The 18680-nt window shown below is 36.3% G+C and overlaps 1 protein-coding gene across 1 annotated transcript in view; it reads left to right on the plus strand.

The window, feature by feature from the left end:
- The window catches only part of MYBPC3 (myosin binding protein C3), a 65707-nt gene extending 50436 nt beyond the window's left edge, over positions 1-15271 (plus strand). Inside the window, exons 29-35 of the mRNA XM_087746077.1 lie at positions 2316-2511; positions 7759-7898; positions 8671-8830; positions 9400-9536; positions 12133-12319; positions 13445-13487; positions 13999-15271. Coding sequence (XP_087602203.1) covers positions 2316-2511; positions 7759-7898; positions 8671-8830; positions 9400-9536; positions 12133-12319; positions 13445-13455 — 831 coding nt within the window. The 3' untranslated portion in view covers positions 13456-13487; positions 13999-15271. The remainder of the gene's footprint in view (positions 1-2315; positions 2512-7758; positions 7899-8670; positions 8831-9399; positions 9537-12132; positions 12320-13444; positions 13488-13998) is intronic.
- Positions 15272-18680: the final 3409 nt, after the last annotated feature.

The raw sequence follows: 18680 nt of genomic DNA on the forward strand, positions 1-18680 counted from the left end.
TCTCAGATTACCTATTACACATTGCAGAAATCCAATCCTCTGAGATATGTATTAGGAACATGCTTTCTATCTGTTTATGCTTTTCATAGTCTATAAATATAAGAGTATATGAAAAACAACACTTTGAAAACTTCCAATCTTTCACTGGCACTCATAGCACCTCAAAAAAGGAGGTGCTGTGAGACAACATATCTGATCAACCAAACTAGAACACCACCAGTAGCAAAGCTTGATTTATAGTCAAAATATTTCTTATGATAAAGATAATGCTATGGTTTCTCATGCCCATTTTTGCCAAGATATTTAGGGCCAGATCCTTGATTCACCTCATTACTCAATCCGTCAAGAACTATTAAATCTAAAATAAGTCTGAAAACCTAGCCAAGTATTTGTCTTGACAAATTAGAAGCTTAAATAAAAATTCCATATAATTATACCATTTTAAGTAGATTGTTTTTATTTTGAAAGCATTCCCCTAGCCAAAATTTTTAAGCAGAATCCTCATATCATTTTAAAATGTACACATATGTGGAAAGCAAAATAGATTCAATTCTTGTCAAGAACTGACATTCCACCAATAATCAGACATGGGTATGGGGGGTGGGGGGAAACCAAACAAAACAAAACGAAACCACACCACATCCTTTTACTTGTTCAAGAATTTCTACTATACCTTCCAGTTGAAGAAGGGAAGCCATGTCTTCCTCTAATAGGTTATTGTAAGGGTTCTATGAAATGAGACCAAGGTGAAAGTACACTAGAACTGGACAAAATAATCCTGTATCTAATATTTCAGAGCTACAGGCCTGAGATGACTATACTCCTTGGCAGAAAGCAGTAAGAAAACCAGTTAACAGATGGGAAAAAATGGGAGATCCAAAATCATTGCTCATTCAAGGTTTATTATCAGCCCTGATGTAAAATCAATTACAATGTATCTGATGATTTAGATGCCAGAGAAAAAAGCATCTATTAAAGAACAGCAATTTCTAGGTATTTTAGACGTCCTTTAAGTGTAATTTTGGATGGATCTTGGCCTGACTCTTATAAAAGAAGTAGTTTTTTTTCTAATACCACAGAAAAATAAAATGGTGTTGCACAGACTTTCTGTGCAAATACCAGACAAACCTGAAACAAAGGTGCAGCAAAGCACAAAGATTTATTTTTATTCTGCCTATCTTTAGGCACCTAAACCAAGAGTATCCTAATCCCCCTCTGTAGCCTAAGGAAAAAGATACAGTCTTTCAGAGTACATTCCAGACACCCAGTGAATTGAGGAGCCTTCTAGAGGTGCTTTCTCTGCTGTTTACTGGAGGCGGAGGGCAGTATGTGTCCTAATTTCAGTGTCTTAGATTTCAGTTCCAGGGCAGCCTAAACAGATCTGTTGCCTTGGATGATCTTGCTTTCCCTCCTCACCCATCTGAGCTACTCCTGGCATTCAATCTAGCCCTGTGGTGCACTGTTTCACCATGTTAATCTGGCAGAAACTTAAAAAAAAGTACCGAGTCATTTTCTGCTAGATTGACTATAAATACAATTAATAAATATGATATGGCCTTTTTCTGTTGTCTTGGGGTTCTTGGTTTGGAGCTGTACTGTGGAAGTAGTACTCAAATAACTTTTGAAGAACTAAATATTATCTACCAGTTTTCCTGGAAACAGCCGAGTGACAGTGATGTAACCCACAGATATCTTACTGATTGTTATGTCATCTTCCATGGGTGTAGCAACACTGACTGCTTAGGTTGACAGTCACCAAAACAATTTTTGCAATGCAGAAATAATTATACAGTAAGTTTCACATCCCAAGACTTCAAGACTATAAGAATTTTTTGAAAGATCTTAAAAATGCCTGGTGACGGGGAATGAAATGTTTTAAGAAAGGGAGGAGAAGGGGGAAAAAAGCTAATAAACTCCTCAGATATTAAAGACTTCTGTACTTAATAATAATCAGAGCAAGCCAGATCAACTGTCAGCTTCACAGATGCCTGCAAAAGAGTACCAGACCAGCACAAGTATATATTGAGAACAAGTTAAAAAAAAAAAAAAAAAAAAAAGAAAATTCAGTCTCTTCTCTAACTGTAACTAAATGTCATCCTCAGGGTATGGTGCCACTCAGCCACAGAGATGGGAGAAAATATTTGTCTGCAAGAAAACAGAAATTAGAAAGTATTTAGAGAATTTACTATCTCAACTCAGTGTATTAAATTAGGCTTTCTAGACTTATAGATCACTAAAAAACAGAAAAATGAAAAATAGAAATCTATTATAGCCTAAAAAAAGAATAAAAATAAAAATTCTTTTTTTCTCTTCAGGGTAAACCAAGACCCAAAATAATTTGGATGAAAGATGGTCAAACTCTAGACTCCAAAGATGTGGGAATTCGAAACAGCAATACAGACACAATCCTTTTCATCAGAAAGGCAGAGCTTCATCACTCAGGAACATATGAAGTCACCCTTCAGATAGAAAACATGACTGATAAAGTTGCAATAACAATGCAAATCATAGGTAAGAACCCGAAAACATCAAAATGAAGCATATCATACAAAACAAAATAATGCCCATACTGAGGCAATCCAAAGGTCCAACTGCCTCAGAATCCCTTCTCTGACAATGGCTGAGAGCAGATGACTAGGACAAAGCTCAGAGCACGGCTAGCTTGTTACTTTATTTTCCTAGTATATTTTCCCAGCTTGAAATGATGTGTTTCCTAGAGACTTTTGGGGGGAGAGGATTTACCTGTGTGTCCCATAGCTCTTCAGGGATTTTTTTTCTTCCATGATTTTATCCAGTTGTTTTTTTAATCCAGGTCAAGTTTCAGAATCCAAATATCTTTTTGTAAGGAATTTCAGTTTAAGTGCCTGCACAACTACCTATTTGGTTTGTTTTGAGTCTCTCTCCTGATAAACTCCTTTGATGTCCATACAGTTTTGTATCCGAAAAAACACGAATAATCATTTTTCACCTTTTCCATGCTACTCATGATTTTATAGCCTTCAGTCACACTCTCCTCAGTTAACTCTCTCAAGTTTTAGAGTCTTTGTTTATTTTCAAAAAGATGTCATTCCATATCTTTGATCATCTTTATCACCCTTCTTTCTTCCACTTTGAGAGTGATAGAAAGAATTTGAGAGCTCTGGTGTTCTTGGGAATAGCCATATTGTCCTCAAGGAGGGAAATAAGAATTCTGGAATGGATATGCTCTTATTGGGCTTCTTCAGCAGATAAGGACAGTGAAGATAAAATCATTGCACTGGTATACGTCTGCTGTTCTGAGAATTAGAAATGACAACAAGACACAGTCCTGTGAATTTGGAAAATTCACGTTTAATGCCTTACTCTGTGAAGAGTGTCTGGTTAGCTTGAGGCTTAGTGGAGGCTTATTCTCTATTATACAACTTCTAGTCTCTTTTCTAGCGTCATTTCAAAGGAATGCACTGACAAAGTTTCAGTAACTTCCCTTGCGATTGTGAGATATATTCTGAGATCTTGCCTACTCAGATTTCATTAATGTTCAGCCAGAGCTCTCCTATTTCTTCTCATTACAGCTCTATGTAACGTTCTTGATAATTGTTTTTATTTCTCTTTCCCCACACTTTCATGCTGTCATCCCAAATTCCCTCCTATGTATCAATACATTTTTAGAACATGTATTTTGGCACAAAAAGAGTGTTTAAACATAACTTCTAATGCTTTGGAATTAAAGATATAATGCTGATTGTAGTCTGCTTAAAGTTTTATAAAATAAAGTTGGCAGAATGGGTATGCGGTGGTGCCAACAGCAAACAAGAAAGGCATAACAAATTGTAGCAAATATGTCTTAATACCACCAGCTGCTTCTGCTCAAAAGGATGGCTGCAGTTCTGCAACAGCAAAATAAGTAAACGGCAGCTAAAACAAAGTAATCCCAAGGGACTCAGATAAAGGGTAGTGCACCCTACACGCCAAAATACCTTTCTAAAACTGGCTAGTGACTCTAGATTCTAGCACATTGCTTTTACAATATAGTACCATGTATCTTCCACCCATTGTTTGGTACTGTAGAAAGGCATAAAAACCCATACATGTACCACTGTCAGAGAGTTATTTCATATAGAAAATGAATGGCTGGAAAAAAGCAACTAATCTTCCCACACAGATTAATACACGTCAGAGTTGGAGGACAGGTATTAAGCTTTTTACTTCTTGGGCAGCTTGCTCAACTGAAAGGGAATAAATAAATTTCATTTCATTCCTGGCCAAGAAGAGAAAGGGTTTGTAACATATGCAGATACTTCTGCAACCAAGGCATCTACTCTGATTCTTCATTCTGTCACTCTTTCATCAGAACTACCTCTATTCAATTCTGTCAACAGCATTTTTTGCTCTCCAGATTTTATATTCTCTTGGCAGGAGAGAAATATGGGTGATTCAGGCACTCTTTCTATACTAGTAGTAATGCTTTAGGTGCTGTAGAATGGCATGCTGAAAAGACAACCCAGCTCTCGGAGATATAATAAATCGATCAGTGATCTTTTGAGGTATCTGTTCATCAGCTAACTTCCCTTGGCAAACATCTACTTGATGAAGGAGTAATGCTTGTAGCTTCAGCCCTTATCTTTTTTAGAGTAAGGCGAGAATGCAGGTAACCAAAACCTCTGCTGCTATGATGAGTGACCTGTCAGTTTCAAACAGGAAGAAACACTTCTATTACTGCCATCACCTGCCCTTATTGCCAAAACAATTGCTGCGGTTTACCCTAGAGATCTACAAAATATGGACTTTTACTATGGGAATACAGTATATTTCAAATACTTATAAAAAGGTCTTAGATAATGAAAATATCTCCAATCTCTGAAAAATACAGTTCCCTCAACTTTTTTCTCCCTCTACGTGAACCAATAAATGATGCCTTCCATTATGCCTTCTATTGACCAAAACACACCTCAGTTCTCTCTCTCTCTCTATATATTTTTTTTTCAAACTGGAATTATTTATTGTTCTCATTATTCATTATTTGAAAATTTAAATTATCATTCCTTTTTGAAAGATAATTCGTACTTTATCTCTTCTATAAAATTCTGTAATATGCAAAAATCCTCAGATGAGCTTGTGCTGAGGACAGCAGAGTATTTTCCCAGAATATAAATTCCCACTCTAACACAGTGTCCTACAGAGGAAAATAACTTGCTACAGATGCATCGCTAGGATTAACTTTTCCCATCCTCTGTTCAAATTACCAGCTAGCTATGTACTGATTAGTAATGAGAAAGGAACATTCTACAATTCTACAAAGGAATTTTTGATAGATATTCTTGCAGATTCCATTATCCCATCAAATCACAAAGATCAAGAATATAAAAATCCATTTAGCCAATTTATCCACCTCTACCTTTTGCAAGATTGTCCTTTCCAAAGCCTTACAAGTATTGAGACTTTCAGTACACTCTTTCTTTATTCCATCTATACCACCATGGGTAGATGTAATAATTCATTAAAAATTAAAAAGAGATTATTTAATATAGCATTGAGTTGTTATCACATTAATCTCATAGCAGGTTAAGGCTACTCTGGAATTTTTTCCCCCAAAAATGATACCTATGTACATAAAAACATACCTAAGCATGTCTTTTATATAGATACATACATACATACATACATATATATATATATATACACACACACACACATTCCTGAAATCTAACTCTTCCAATAGATTACTGAATTAATGAATGACCTGCCATCCCATTGTTTTTAGTTTTGAAGGGAGGATCCCAGATAATTGCTTTTAGGTAACTAGGAGCAATAAGGCACAGGCTTCAAAATCTCTCTGTCCTGTGAGGCCTCCCCAAAGAGCATTCTTTTTCCTTTCATTGCACCTAAGACTGTATTTTTCTCCCTTTTATCATTTCTTTCTATAGTATTTAAGCCAGCTACCATCACCAAGATCTCCACAGTTTTTGACAAAGCATTGCATAAGCATACCTTTAAAACAAAAAACAACTGTTGTGTAGATATCTGTAGGTAAGCACACAGGAAAAACACTTGTAAAACTAGGCAGATACTGTGGAGGGTTATAACAATAGGTAGACTTGAAAATAATTAACAAATTGCTAAACATCACAACATCTGTCTACTGTTAGATTACAATACACTTACTCAGGACTTGTAGAGCTTTGCCCACTGAGACTGTTGCAGTTTTCATACGCACACAGGTATTCATATATAGTATCCAAAAATTCTTCTCTTCAAATCAGAATAGATTAATTGATTTCTGTATAATGAAGATACACATCTAGAAATATATCTAGATTTTTTCTTTTAAGTTGTGATACAAGATTACAACAAATATATTTCCACACCTTCATAAGCAATGTTGTTCATTTGACAACACATTACCATTCCCTACTTCAGAAATAGGGAAGAAAAAGAAAGAAGGCTTTACCTGAAGTTGGTAGCTGTTGATAAACACAGCTTTTTTGGCAGCTTTTTCTCCGAAATGTTAGTGTAAGAGAGGAAGGAAGAGGACGATAACTGGAACAAGAGCAATGCATTCCATATTCCTTATTGAACTTCATGCAGTGTTCTAGTTGGCTCCAGTGTTTAGCAATTTGAAGGAGGACAAAAAGGGTTAAAGCTAATTATAAAGCAGTCTTTGATTCCAAAGTATGCCAGTGGAAAGAGAATTAGCACATTATGCTTTGACATAGAAAGTCACAGGTCCCCTAATAACAGTCAAAGGCTGGTTTATTACTAGTTTGCATATCCTTCTTTAAGGAATTAAATTACATGCAATCTATAATTACATTCCTTTGTGCTTTGCTCATCTCAAACCTACATCCATCAGATTCTTACTGTTTTCTTCATTTTTCCAGCTTAGCTACAAAAAGGGGAGACAGTTTCCATTCAGCTATCTAGAAGAATCCCAAACCATCCTTCACTTAATCACAAGACCATCTACCCAGCCTTAACGATCAGCTCCCCAACAGGCCCTGTAACTGTGAGCAACAATCTAACATATCAAAAAGGGGAACTAGCATCTTCAAGTTAAAACAGACAGGAATATTACTTAATAAATCTAATTTAAATATTACAGCATTTGACTAAACAACATCGGTGTAAATATGAATGATCCTTAAAAGAAGGAAAAAAAGAAAATTATTATCATTTTATAATATATTCTTCTGTATATTTCCAGGTATCTTACAATGGACATAGACTTCTGTACCTCTTTGAGAGTTTGTTCCTTTTCTAGTTATTACAGATAAATGTCACTAGTGGGCAAGCCAACAAGCACTGAGGCAACAGGAAAGAGAGTCAGGTATATTCCGAAATGGCCAGCCTTCCTTAGCTGAGAGAAATATATACCCAGTTGTCTTTGTTGTTTATATTCTTCTCAGTGTACCTAAATGGCTGAGAAATTACATGGAGGTAACAAAGCAAGTAATAAAACTGTAGTAAAAGAGTTAATCACACCCATCCAAACAACACAAACTTCTTATTCCATTTTAAGGAAGATTTTGCGTGGTTCCTATGTTACTAATTCTTGTCTATTTCTCAGTAGGTTTCAGGCCTCTCAGAAGAGTATTAATAGGGTATTTGAAAGTTTCCCAACTTTCCTGTTTACAGTTTCAACTTCACATAAATGAAGAGTATTGCTATGGAACAATTATAGATTGCTACCAAGTTCTACTTTTTCCCTGCATGAGAGGAAATTACAAAGCTCTTAGATCTTGAACCAAAAGCTGAGGGGTTTTTTTCATGTCTCCTCTGCAGACAAGCCTGGTCCTCCTCAGAATATAAAGCTTGTAGATGTTTGGGGATTTAATGCAGCCCTGGAGTGGACACCTCCACAAGATGATGGCAATGCACAGATCTTGGGCTACACAGTCCAGAAAGCTGACAAAAAGACAATGGTAAGAAATGGCACTGAGTCAGTGACTTTGTATGGATTTTAAACTACTACCTGCTCTGGGAACACAGAGACTTGAGGAAAACAGCTGAATTCATGACTCTCAGTTGTGTGCCCAAGGTGTCCTATGGTATATCAGAGGCAGTTAAACACTGAAGAATAGAATCTAAGAAGAACCAAAAGGATAAGTATGGAACTGTATAAAATGCCCAGGAGAAAATGTAAAAAGAGAGACCTAGCCTGTCCCATCTCTGGTGGAGACTGGACAGATAGCTCTACTCAGAAGGTGGAATTAGATTTTTTTATTTGAAATTATATTTTTCATACATGCAGGGGAAAAAAATGAAGGGGAGGGAGGAAGAGTTAGACTTGAACTCAGATGCTGGGCATACTAGGGCATATACTGGGAGAGGTATGTATGCCAGTCAAACTGGAAAACGTCTTTCTCATGGAAGTCCCCATCAAGTAGTCATGTTCTGAGGACATATCCTGTATCAGGTTCCCCAGATATGAGTAGGGCTAAAATGTAAAGAGGGTTTTTTTTTTTTCCTCAAAATGCAAGTATTCATACATCTATCACATCAGCCAGAAAATGAAAGTAAGAAAACAGATCAGCTAATCTTCACGGGAAGCAAAATAATATTCATTTTGCAGGCTAGTGTTAAATACCTGTCTACCTGTCTTTTCCTTGTAGCAAGAAGGATCTCTCCATACCAAAACTAGCACCATGTCTGATCTGTCATAGCATCTTTCTAAACAGTATAGTCTTGTTACAGGAATGGTATACTGTTTTTGATCACTATCGTCGCACAAACTGTGTAGTGTCAGACCTGATTATGGGAAATGAGTATTTTTTTCGAATCTTCAGTGAAAATTTGTGTGGATTGAGTGAAACTGCTGCAACCACCAAAAATCCTGCCTATATCCAAAAAACAGGTAACATATTCTTCAAAACAAAGATCACAAAAGCCATTAAGTACCAGAAGTAATACATTTGTAAATGGAAAACACAGTATTACTAGATGCACCACTGGAGATATTTTCATTACTTAGTAATTAGCACTTATAAAGTATTTTAGCATCAGGAGCCCTTATCTAGGCAGATCTCTTGTACTAACATGGACATCCGTTCAAAAATATTTAATCACACAGTCTTCCTAAACTATTTTATTTTAAGAAAATAATACAACTGGGGGAGTTATATTTACATTCTGGGGTTAAAAGTTTAAGATGTCTGCGGTGAAGACTTCCCCTGCAGACATATAGCTTTCATATTTTTAACAGAAGCTGAAAACCCATGATTGCCAGGACCTTTTACTTTAACTAAACCATTAAACATGAGATGTGTTATGGAGTAAAGTGAATTTAAAGATTTATTATGTCAAAAATTCCATAGCTTTGAAGCTTCTCTAAATCATACAGGCAAATTCAATGACAAATAGATTGTACACAAGTCAACAAAACTGAAAACACAGTTCTTACTATTTTGTTTCTTTGAATTGCAGGCACCACTTATAAGCCACCTAGTTACAAAGAACATGACTTCTCCGAACCTCCTAAATTCACTCACCCTTTAGTAAACCGTTCTGTGATTGCTGGATACAACACCACACTCAGCTGTGCTGTAAGAGGAATCCCCAAGGTACAGATTACACCAACTGTCATTGATACTGTTGCAACAAGCCAAGATGCTGCCTTAGAATTCATGCCAGTTCAGTGTGACTGGAGTGTTAACATGACTATATTAAGAAAACGTAAAGGTCGCCCAATTATCTCCCACCTCACTCATAACTGATGCTTAACCAGAATGCATGGTGCAAGCATTTGTGTGGTTGTGCACAGAACCAGTGGAGCAATACGTTAAAGGAGACAGGGGAAAGGACAGTCATTGCTTATGGTAACACAACGCCATTGAAAATGTACCATGTATACATAAAATGTACTCACTGAAGAAGGTAAACAACAGCAACAAAAAAAGTATCTTCTCACAATGTATATTTTGTTCTCTTCCGTCTTTTAAGAAAACAGCAGCTAAGGTAATATACTGTTCCATTAACCTAAATGATACATAAGAACACCAGTTTTTCTGTTATGTCAATACATCCACATAACTTTTTGAGTGTCTGAGTTATTTTGCAAAATTAACTAGAATAAGACCTGCTGTCATGTGTGAAGCTTTGGGGTTGTTTTGTGTTTTGGGTTTTTTTTGTTTTTTGTTTTTTAATCTCACAGGAATATTTTCTCAGTCTAAATGTATTTGTTGAAGTCTCTTCAAAGAATACAAAAAGATGTACTTTTTTGTTAGTCAGGAACAAGCAGTAAAAACTGTATGAGCTAGGAGCTAAGTTTAGGTTTCTCAAAAAAGGGAAATAGGCTTTTTGTCTGCAGTGAAGGAATTTACCATATTATGACATAATCTTGTCATAAATTTAAATTAGTATAATCACAAAAAATGCAGTACCCTTTCCCCTTCCGGCTGCTTATTTCCAGCTCCTCTCCCTTCCTCATGCCTGCACAAGGATCTGATAGCTACACAGCAAAACATGTAAGATAATTGCTCGAAGTTCAAATTAACTCAAAAAAAAAAAAAAAAAAAAGATAGTCTTAATGCAATCATTTGCTGCAGTTCATTAGATGAAGAAGGAGCTCCAGACAAAACTGAAATATAAAAAGGAAGCATATCCATGCAAATAGCTGCAAAAGAACATTATAGAATGAATTACCAGCAACTACTATAGGCAAAATCCATCCTCCAGTAGCTGCCTCAGCTTTTATTCATCATGAAGTGTTAGTAATGATATTCCTTCTTGATTAACTGACCTGCTTGTGCATCTGTATCCACTTCATTCAGTTTCCATGGTTTTAAGAAGATTCTAAGAGAAACTTCATATTTTACAGCTGTTAAATACAGTAGTCACAGGCTTTTGAATGTGAGCATGCTAGCTCTTCCTTCCACATTAGCCTGAAGGGTACAAAGAGTCCTCATCCTTCAGTACACCTAATACTCTTAAAGCACCTTTTCCAGATACATTTCTGTACTTGCATTGCCCAAGTTAACCTTAACAAAAAGCTTCTGTACCTACTGCAGAACTCTGCAATGGACGTTTCTCACAGACAGCAGGTTGTGTTGATAGAGCGTTCCAGTTCTGAATAACTATATACTATCAAGTATACCTCAGATATGATCTGTATGGCAAGAAAATGTTACCACTTCAAGCAGAGCCAATATTCATGCCCTGGTAGCAGTGTTGAAATAAAAGACATATACCCAGAAAGATAAAGAGGCTATAGAAAAAGAAGTAAAAAAATTTTGAGACAGGAAAAAATACAGCTGATACCTTTAAAGAAAATTAAGCATGGCAACTGGCATGAACTGAACTGTGTATCACAGGTCAAAGACACAAGTGATTCAGGAGATTTGAATGCACTCTATGAAACAGTACAGTAGTTTTATTTTTTTATAGATGAAGAAACAGAAGGTGTTAATTCTGAAAGTAAAACAGACAAATGCAGAGCTTGGTCTTCTACTCTTTAAAGCCTATTTCTCCACTATATGTACTAATGAGCTTGAAATAAACAAAAGCAGTTTGCTTTATATCAGATTTTTCATTTTCAAAATTTCATTTATAAAAATTAAAGGCACATTTTCAGGCACTGGAAACAAAACACAATGGCTTGAATTGGTACAGAGCCAACCACTTTATTGCTCAGCTGAAGCCAACAAGAACTTTATTTTGAAATTCCTGAAGTTGCTAAAGATATGCTAAATGGTTTGGAAAATCCATTCCCAGCCCAAACCTTGGCATCCCAAGTTGGCCATCCAACATCCGCGGACCTTTATGACACTTCTGCTCTAATAATATGTGCAGTTTAATTCCCCTTCTGTAAGATACTTGAAGCATTCAAATATATTTTAATAAGCACAATTAAATAACTCCTGAAGGAATGAATTTGCAGCCGGTTTGTAGGGTTTTGTAAAATTGCATTAAAATAGTTTACAGACCTACGTTCTCTACATGCTGTTCGAGAGTTAAAGAAAATACTAAACATTTGAATTATTAGTTTCATGAGTTTGTACTGAATGAGGAGAGGTTCCTTGAAAAATTATTACCACTGCTGTGTAATATATAGCCCTCATAATGCACAAACATTTGATGGCTAAATTAAAGCTGTAAGATCAGCTGTAAGTCTTCCATTTTCTATCTTCTATTTTAAAATTATTCTTTTGTATTCTTCAGCCAAAGATATTCTGGTACAAAAACAAAATGGATCTCTCTGGGGATGCCAAATACCGCATGTTCAGTAAACAGGGTGTGTTGACCCTGGAGATCCGGAAACCCACTCCATTTGACGGTGGCTGTTATACCTGTAAAGCTGTGAATGAGTGTGGTGAAGCTGAAATAGAGTGCAGACTGGACGTCAGAGGTAACCAGATGAATCTTATGGCTAACACTAATACTGCAATGAAGAAAGAGTGGCAAATAGCTAAAAAAAAAATTAATTAAAAAAAAAAAAAATCTTAGTTCCCCTTTATCTAACCCTGACTTCTTTGGTGGTATATACAAAGTTTGTTAACTACATGCAGCAGCAAGATTGTGGTTTTCATTCTAAACTGTTATGATAGAATTAAGTTACTTGCTAGGTAATACAGGTCTGAAGGTGGACAATTATTACACTTCTGACTTAATATTTCTAGAGAAGATATTTAACACTATCTACAAACACTGCATTGTGGATAATTTTATTATCCTTTGTGCCATATCCTTTGTGCCATACTCTGCAATTGAAAGTTTTAGATTAAGTCATTAGCTGGTAGACATATGTAAAAGGTAGCACATGCTACATCACAAACATTTTTCAAACATTGATAATTTATTTTGTTTATCAAAAGGACCAGGAAAAAAAAAAAGTCACATGTTTACAACACAGTAAGAAATATTGACTAAATATTTTTAGTAAAGCTGCTACTAATGTATCTATTTGTCAATATGAACCTATATAGCACCACTTTAAATGCTCATCAAAACCAGAAAAAGCTGTGAAAGTGACCTGTATAACAGCCATTGATGGAGATCCATCTTCAGCATAGCAAGCCTGAAGGTATTTCTACACAGCACAGAGTTCGATATTTTACTCAGTGCCAAGTCAGGGATGCGTACACAGTGCACCTTGCAGTGCTGGGCACCGATATCCTCATTTGGCAGCAAGCAATATAGCTGCATTAGTACTGTGATGAGCTTGGGCTAAGAACTCTGAAATCTCTAGCTAATCTATGCAGCAGCTTATTAAGACACGCTACTTTCAGTTCAATGGCTAGCTCAAGTATTTCTGTTCAGTGCTGTGCTGTACTGTACAATGTAGACATGGCTCAAAGCTTAATATTATCATCTTCTGAAGCTTGCTTTAGGAACATTAAATCTCCTTGGAATCATCAGATAAAAGCAACTACAATAAAGCTTCCATATTTCACCTTCAGCACTAAGTCTCAATTTAAAATTAGCATCCTTTAATGTCTGATAATATCTTAATTTTTTTTTTTTCATTCTCCAGCACCTCAATAAAACTCTGAATCTCAATTCATCTGCAAATCAAGGTATGACTCAAAATAATTCAGCTCGATAAAGGAGCAATGGCTGTTTGGTTACATATAAAACAGTCGTTAGATATTCATGTTAGAGACTTTATAGAATGTTTATAATGTTGGCGGGGAGCATGTGTGCCTGTTTTGATTTCTGCTTGTTTTTTTCAATAATCATACTAAGATCACTTTCCTGCAAGGTAATTTATTTGGTTTATTTTAAAGTCAGGATTTCATGGGTCTCAACCTTTAATACACCGTTGCAGTGTAAAAATCTGTAAGAATAACAGAATACTTTTGACTTTTTTCAGTTGACTTTTTTTCTTAACTCACTACAAGCACTACCTCTAGAGCTAACTAGTGTCAATAATTTGTGTGCATTCCGTTAACAAAGCAAGCAGAGTTAAAATTACAATGCCTCTAGAAGTGTAAAGTACATTTTAGACTTTAAAAAAATGAAATAGCTATACTAAACAATCAGGTAATGTATTTGACAATAAATCCTTCTCCCCATTCTCTGCCTCAGCATTGGAATGGAACCTGAAAAGAAGAAAATTGAAGAAATTCATGAAGGATAATTTCAGTTACATTTAGGAGTCCTGCTCATCTTAAACGTCATTTAATATATGTGTACTAGGAGGCAGCAGTGTCTCGTGGTGTCCAGCTTGCTTAGCGTATTTTTAGGCAATATTTCTTCTTTTCATACATGTGTTTTAGTTACATTACCCCTGTCTCCATGTGAAGAAATTCAGGGAAATCAAGATAGAACTTTCCCCCATTACATACATAAGATATGTCAGAAAAAAACAAATATTACAATTATGTGCAAATCCAGTCCATTCTTAATGTCTGAAACGAACATAAATTCCCCACTTCTACAGTTCTCTCCATTTTCTCTTCTCAAATTTCTGACATTCTTCATGAGAAACAAGTAGCTCAGAGTAATGAAACACTAACAAAAATATTTGTAATATTTAATCACATTTCATTATATTGATCTCTGCAGAATAGAAAGTAACTTTCATTCCTACTGCTTTTACTGTCAGTGCTTGAAATATCCACTTCTGTGCTCTTGAGCAGATCTTTGCAGAACAACATCTGAAACACACCATTTGGGAATCTCTGGCTAAAGCCAACCGTTCTGATTTATATAGAAAATAGTTTCTTTGATAATTACTCACTACTGGTTTTCTAGCTTTTAAAAGGACACCAGCATAGAATTCCAGTTATTAGATGTTTCTGCAACCAATCATAGACGTCATACTAATCTACAGAGATAACTTTGTACATCAGACGAAACAGTGAAAGATGTAGCAAGGAAGATTATTTGCACATAAATAAAAAATTTCAAAACAAAAAGCTTGTGATGAATGCAATAAACTTACTGTCATCAAATATTATTGAAGGATTTTGAAAATCTATGAATGGTATATATGTATTTTTGCAGATAGTTTTGTCTAATCAAGTGACATAATAGCATTTCTGGCTTCTCACCTACTAGTTTGAGTAGTATTTGGGGTGGGTGTTTTTTCTAGACCTGCAGTAGTTGTTAGTAGTTTCTGGCTGGAAAGTATTTTTTCATTATCACGGTACAAGAGAAGGTGGGAAGATTAAATTAATCCAGGAAAATTAATCCAGGAAGCATTGCCTTTTGGAAGAATCAACACAAAGGAACTGAAGTAATACTACTCCTCTGCCTCCAACATGCCAGTTGAGATGGGAAAGCGTGTCTGACACAGCATGTTAGTTGTACTAAACGTGAAAATACGTCTTCATAATAAAAACACTGATGATAACAAGATGTGTATTTTTATTGTGGTATCAGAACAAAGAAGGGTACTCCTCTACAACCAAAGTCAATTTATCCAAGGTTAACATTTGTCTGTTGCACATTTTATTTATTTGTGGAAGAGTAACAAAACAATGGAAAAAATGCAAACAAGTTTATATTGTTTGTACTTTTGCTTTCTGAGCAACATTATTATTTAAAAAATAAGGCACATACCACACATAAAAGTCAGAGATGTTCTATATTATAAAGAACCTAAGGAATGCAGTGGACTGAGAGGATCATCCCAGCATCTGTGGGACAATGTCTATTGAAAAGCAGAGACTGAAAAGCAAGAGCTTAGATTACAAAGGACAGTTTACCCTCAAGAGAATTAGGTGCTATACCAAATACATTCTGTTATCAGAAATTATCAGAAGAATGTAGACTTTCATGCTGCAACAGAGTACAATACTGAAAGTACAAAAATAAATCAAGGGTCATTAAGCAAATAGTATTTTCTGCTCAATTCTTAGCTATTCAACATGAGTACAATGTTCTTGGGAAGAGCAGTGCTTTCACAAGTGAACATCTATTTCACCTCTCAGCTGTGAAAAGCAGTATACTGCAAACTGATGCTTCCACTAGATGTTAGTCAATCATTTTTTTAAATGAAATTTCATTGTTCAAATAGTCTTCAGGTATGAAATTCTACCATATATATATATATATATATATATATATAAAAATATAAAATAAATTTCCAGTGCTCACAAATTTACTTTCTACTGTTTGAAATCCTCAAACTAATGACAATCAAAGAAATGCCTCCTCAAAAAAACTGGCCAAGACACTACTTCTGGAAGTACTTCATGCAAGGTAGCACCAAACAGTTAGAATCTAATTCTATAGGGCCTTCTAAGATAATGTTGTGCTTCTATATGAAAAACACAAATTACAAACTTTCAATGACAAGGAGTGAACCAAATCTGAATACTTACAAAAAAGCAGCACACTGTAGTTACATTTCTAAAAATTATTCCCAAAAATGTGAATTCTGAAAATTCAAAATGCTAACCACTCCCCAGACACTGAAAAGAGGAAAAGGGGGAAGGTGCACCTGCAAGATCTGAACTTTCTGTGATTAGTTCTAGAAGGGTCTTTAAAAAATTATAGGTGTTTATTGATATTTTGCAGTCATATAGTATTGTCGTTTATCTGTTCCATGACCGATATTGATCCTGAATGTATAGTTTACTAATTGCCCATTAATTCCATGTTGTTAATAAATAAATAAATTACTTTCGTCCCAATCTGATTAAAACTGCATAAACTGAGCAGTTTCTCCCAAACCTAGTTGGCTAAGAACAACAAAGTATCTCACAAAGTTTCCCCATCACACCTGAAAGGCTACTTGACCAAAAGGTAGTTTTAACTATCTTTTCCTATGTGGGATCCTCTGATGCAAAAGTCAGATGGACTTATCTCTAAACATCATGGCAAATATTCTTACCTTGCAGTTGTTAAGTACTGTTAGAAAGAAGCGTGCAAGGTAAGATCAATAGTAAAAAAGTTATTAACATAGGCCATAAAGTTAAAAAAATCATTATCTACTAGCATTTTCTTTTAGCATATTAAATGCCTTTCACAGCTGACAGCAACTACTATCAAAAACAACAGTCCTATTGAAATCCTTTCAGGAGTTTTCCCGAGACAAAAAACCTCTGTTATTACTCAAGTAAAAGATTCTTCCATGTGAAAAGTATATGTCACTTAGGGAAACATAACCTCTTCAGGCCTACTATTTCTATCCAGTTGGATGCAAAATTGACTTTAACTTTTGATGCTATCACAATTTCAATTTAAAATCTATCAATTCAGCCTGCTTGCTGCCAGTTCAGTGTACATGCCTGTTGTTCAAAGAAATTACTACTAACTATATACCAGGAATGGAGATACTTACATGCTTTGATTTAACATACATAAGACTTAGCTGAAGCACAGGGATGTTGCAGAGCATTACTAAAGACACAGAAATAGTCAAGCTAGCCCAGTGCTTCACTTGAGCCAAGATACCACTTACAAGAAACATCAGCTAACCCAAAAATATTAAGACAACAAATAACACTTCCAGTACTCCTACTAGCTGAGTTGTCTCAGTGTGACATTGCCTGCTAGCCAAATAAACCCTCAGCTAACACTTTAGCCCAGGATAACACACATTTCACACCACAGCATCCATCTCTCTGTGTTTCATCCTGTATTTCATCACCGTTGTGTAAATATTATAAGTAAACAATGTTTACTGGCTCCTGGCAATGGGAAGCTTCACTTAATACTCTTTATAAAAGCCACAAGATAGAATTAAACTGCCAAATGCAAGCAAACCTTACCAGAACTCCTTATTTCCTTTAGTTACTTGAGATTGCCTTAGTGGTCAAATCCTGGCCATTATTCTACGAGCAAAAAATAATAGCAAAATGAGTTACTGGTTGACCAATATGTCAAAAAATAACAATAAAAGAAAAAAAAACAGCACATGAAACCCAGGAGAAAAAAATTCAAAACCCAAAGCATAACATACATTAAGAAAACCATCTTTTTCTCCAAGTGTAGTTCTAAAATTGAGTAAACTTCTCAGAGATGAAAGATTGGCTCCTTCAAGCCTATATCAACTATTTTTATACTTAATAATCTGATTTTAAAGCATTACCTAAATCTTACATAAAAGGTGCAAAATTGAACTTTTCTTCAGGATGCTCAGACTGAACTTCAGAGTAGTGATGTGGGTTGTTTTTTTGTTTTTGTTTTTCCTTAAATGCTAACACCTGAATTTTGGGTAGTGGCTGTAGCAGGATTTGTGGAGGATTTAAAATCCAACCCCCTCCAGGTCCACAGGTGGGAGCTGAGTAGGATACCTCAGCACTACCGGCCAGCTGCCGCAGCACCCCTACCCCGTCTGGCAGCCTCCCCGCTGCCGAGGCTGCCCGGTTTTGCCCCCGTCAGGGCCCAGGGACGCGTACGTGGAGGCGTAACGGGGGAGCCCCCGGAGCCCGTTACCGCCGGGGTCAGACCCTGACCCTGAGGGGAGGGCGCAGCCGGCGGTGCGCGATGGCGGCGCCCCGGCACGGCGCTTCCCGCCCGAGGGGGACGCGGCTGCCGCGCGCCGGCCCCTGGCCGTTGGGGCGTTTCAAACGGCCGGCTCGCGCCGCGACACCGCCTCCCCTCAGCGCCGGGAGCTCTTGGTCTGAGAGGTCATTGCCCAGGTCTGTAAAGCCTGAAGAAAATCACTTCAAATTGTGGTGTGAGCATAGAGAATTAAGGTGAAGCGTGCTGGATTTCATCCTGTTCCTCTTCCAGTTCTAACTCAGCGGGCTTATACAGAAGCTGGCCAAGGCTGTGTGTGAATTAACTGATGGTCCCCCACGGAGCTAATGAAT

Source organism: Nipponia nippon, unplaced genomic scaffold (genome assembly GCF_047370975.1).
Source record: "Nipponia nippon isolate SJK-2023a ecotype South Korea unplaced genomic scaffold, ASM4737097v1 scaffold_10, whole genome shotgun sequence".
Lineage (NCBI taxonomy): Eukaryota > Metazoa > Chordata > Aves > Pelecaniformes > Threskiornithidae > Nipponia > Nipponia nippon.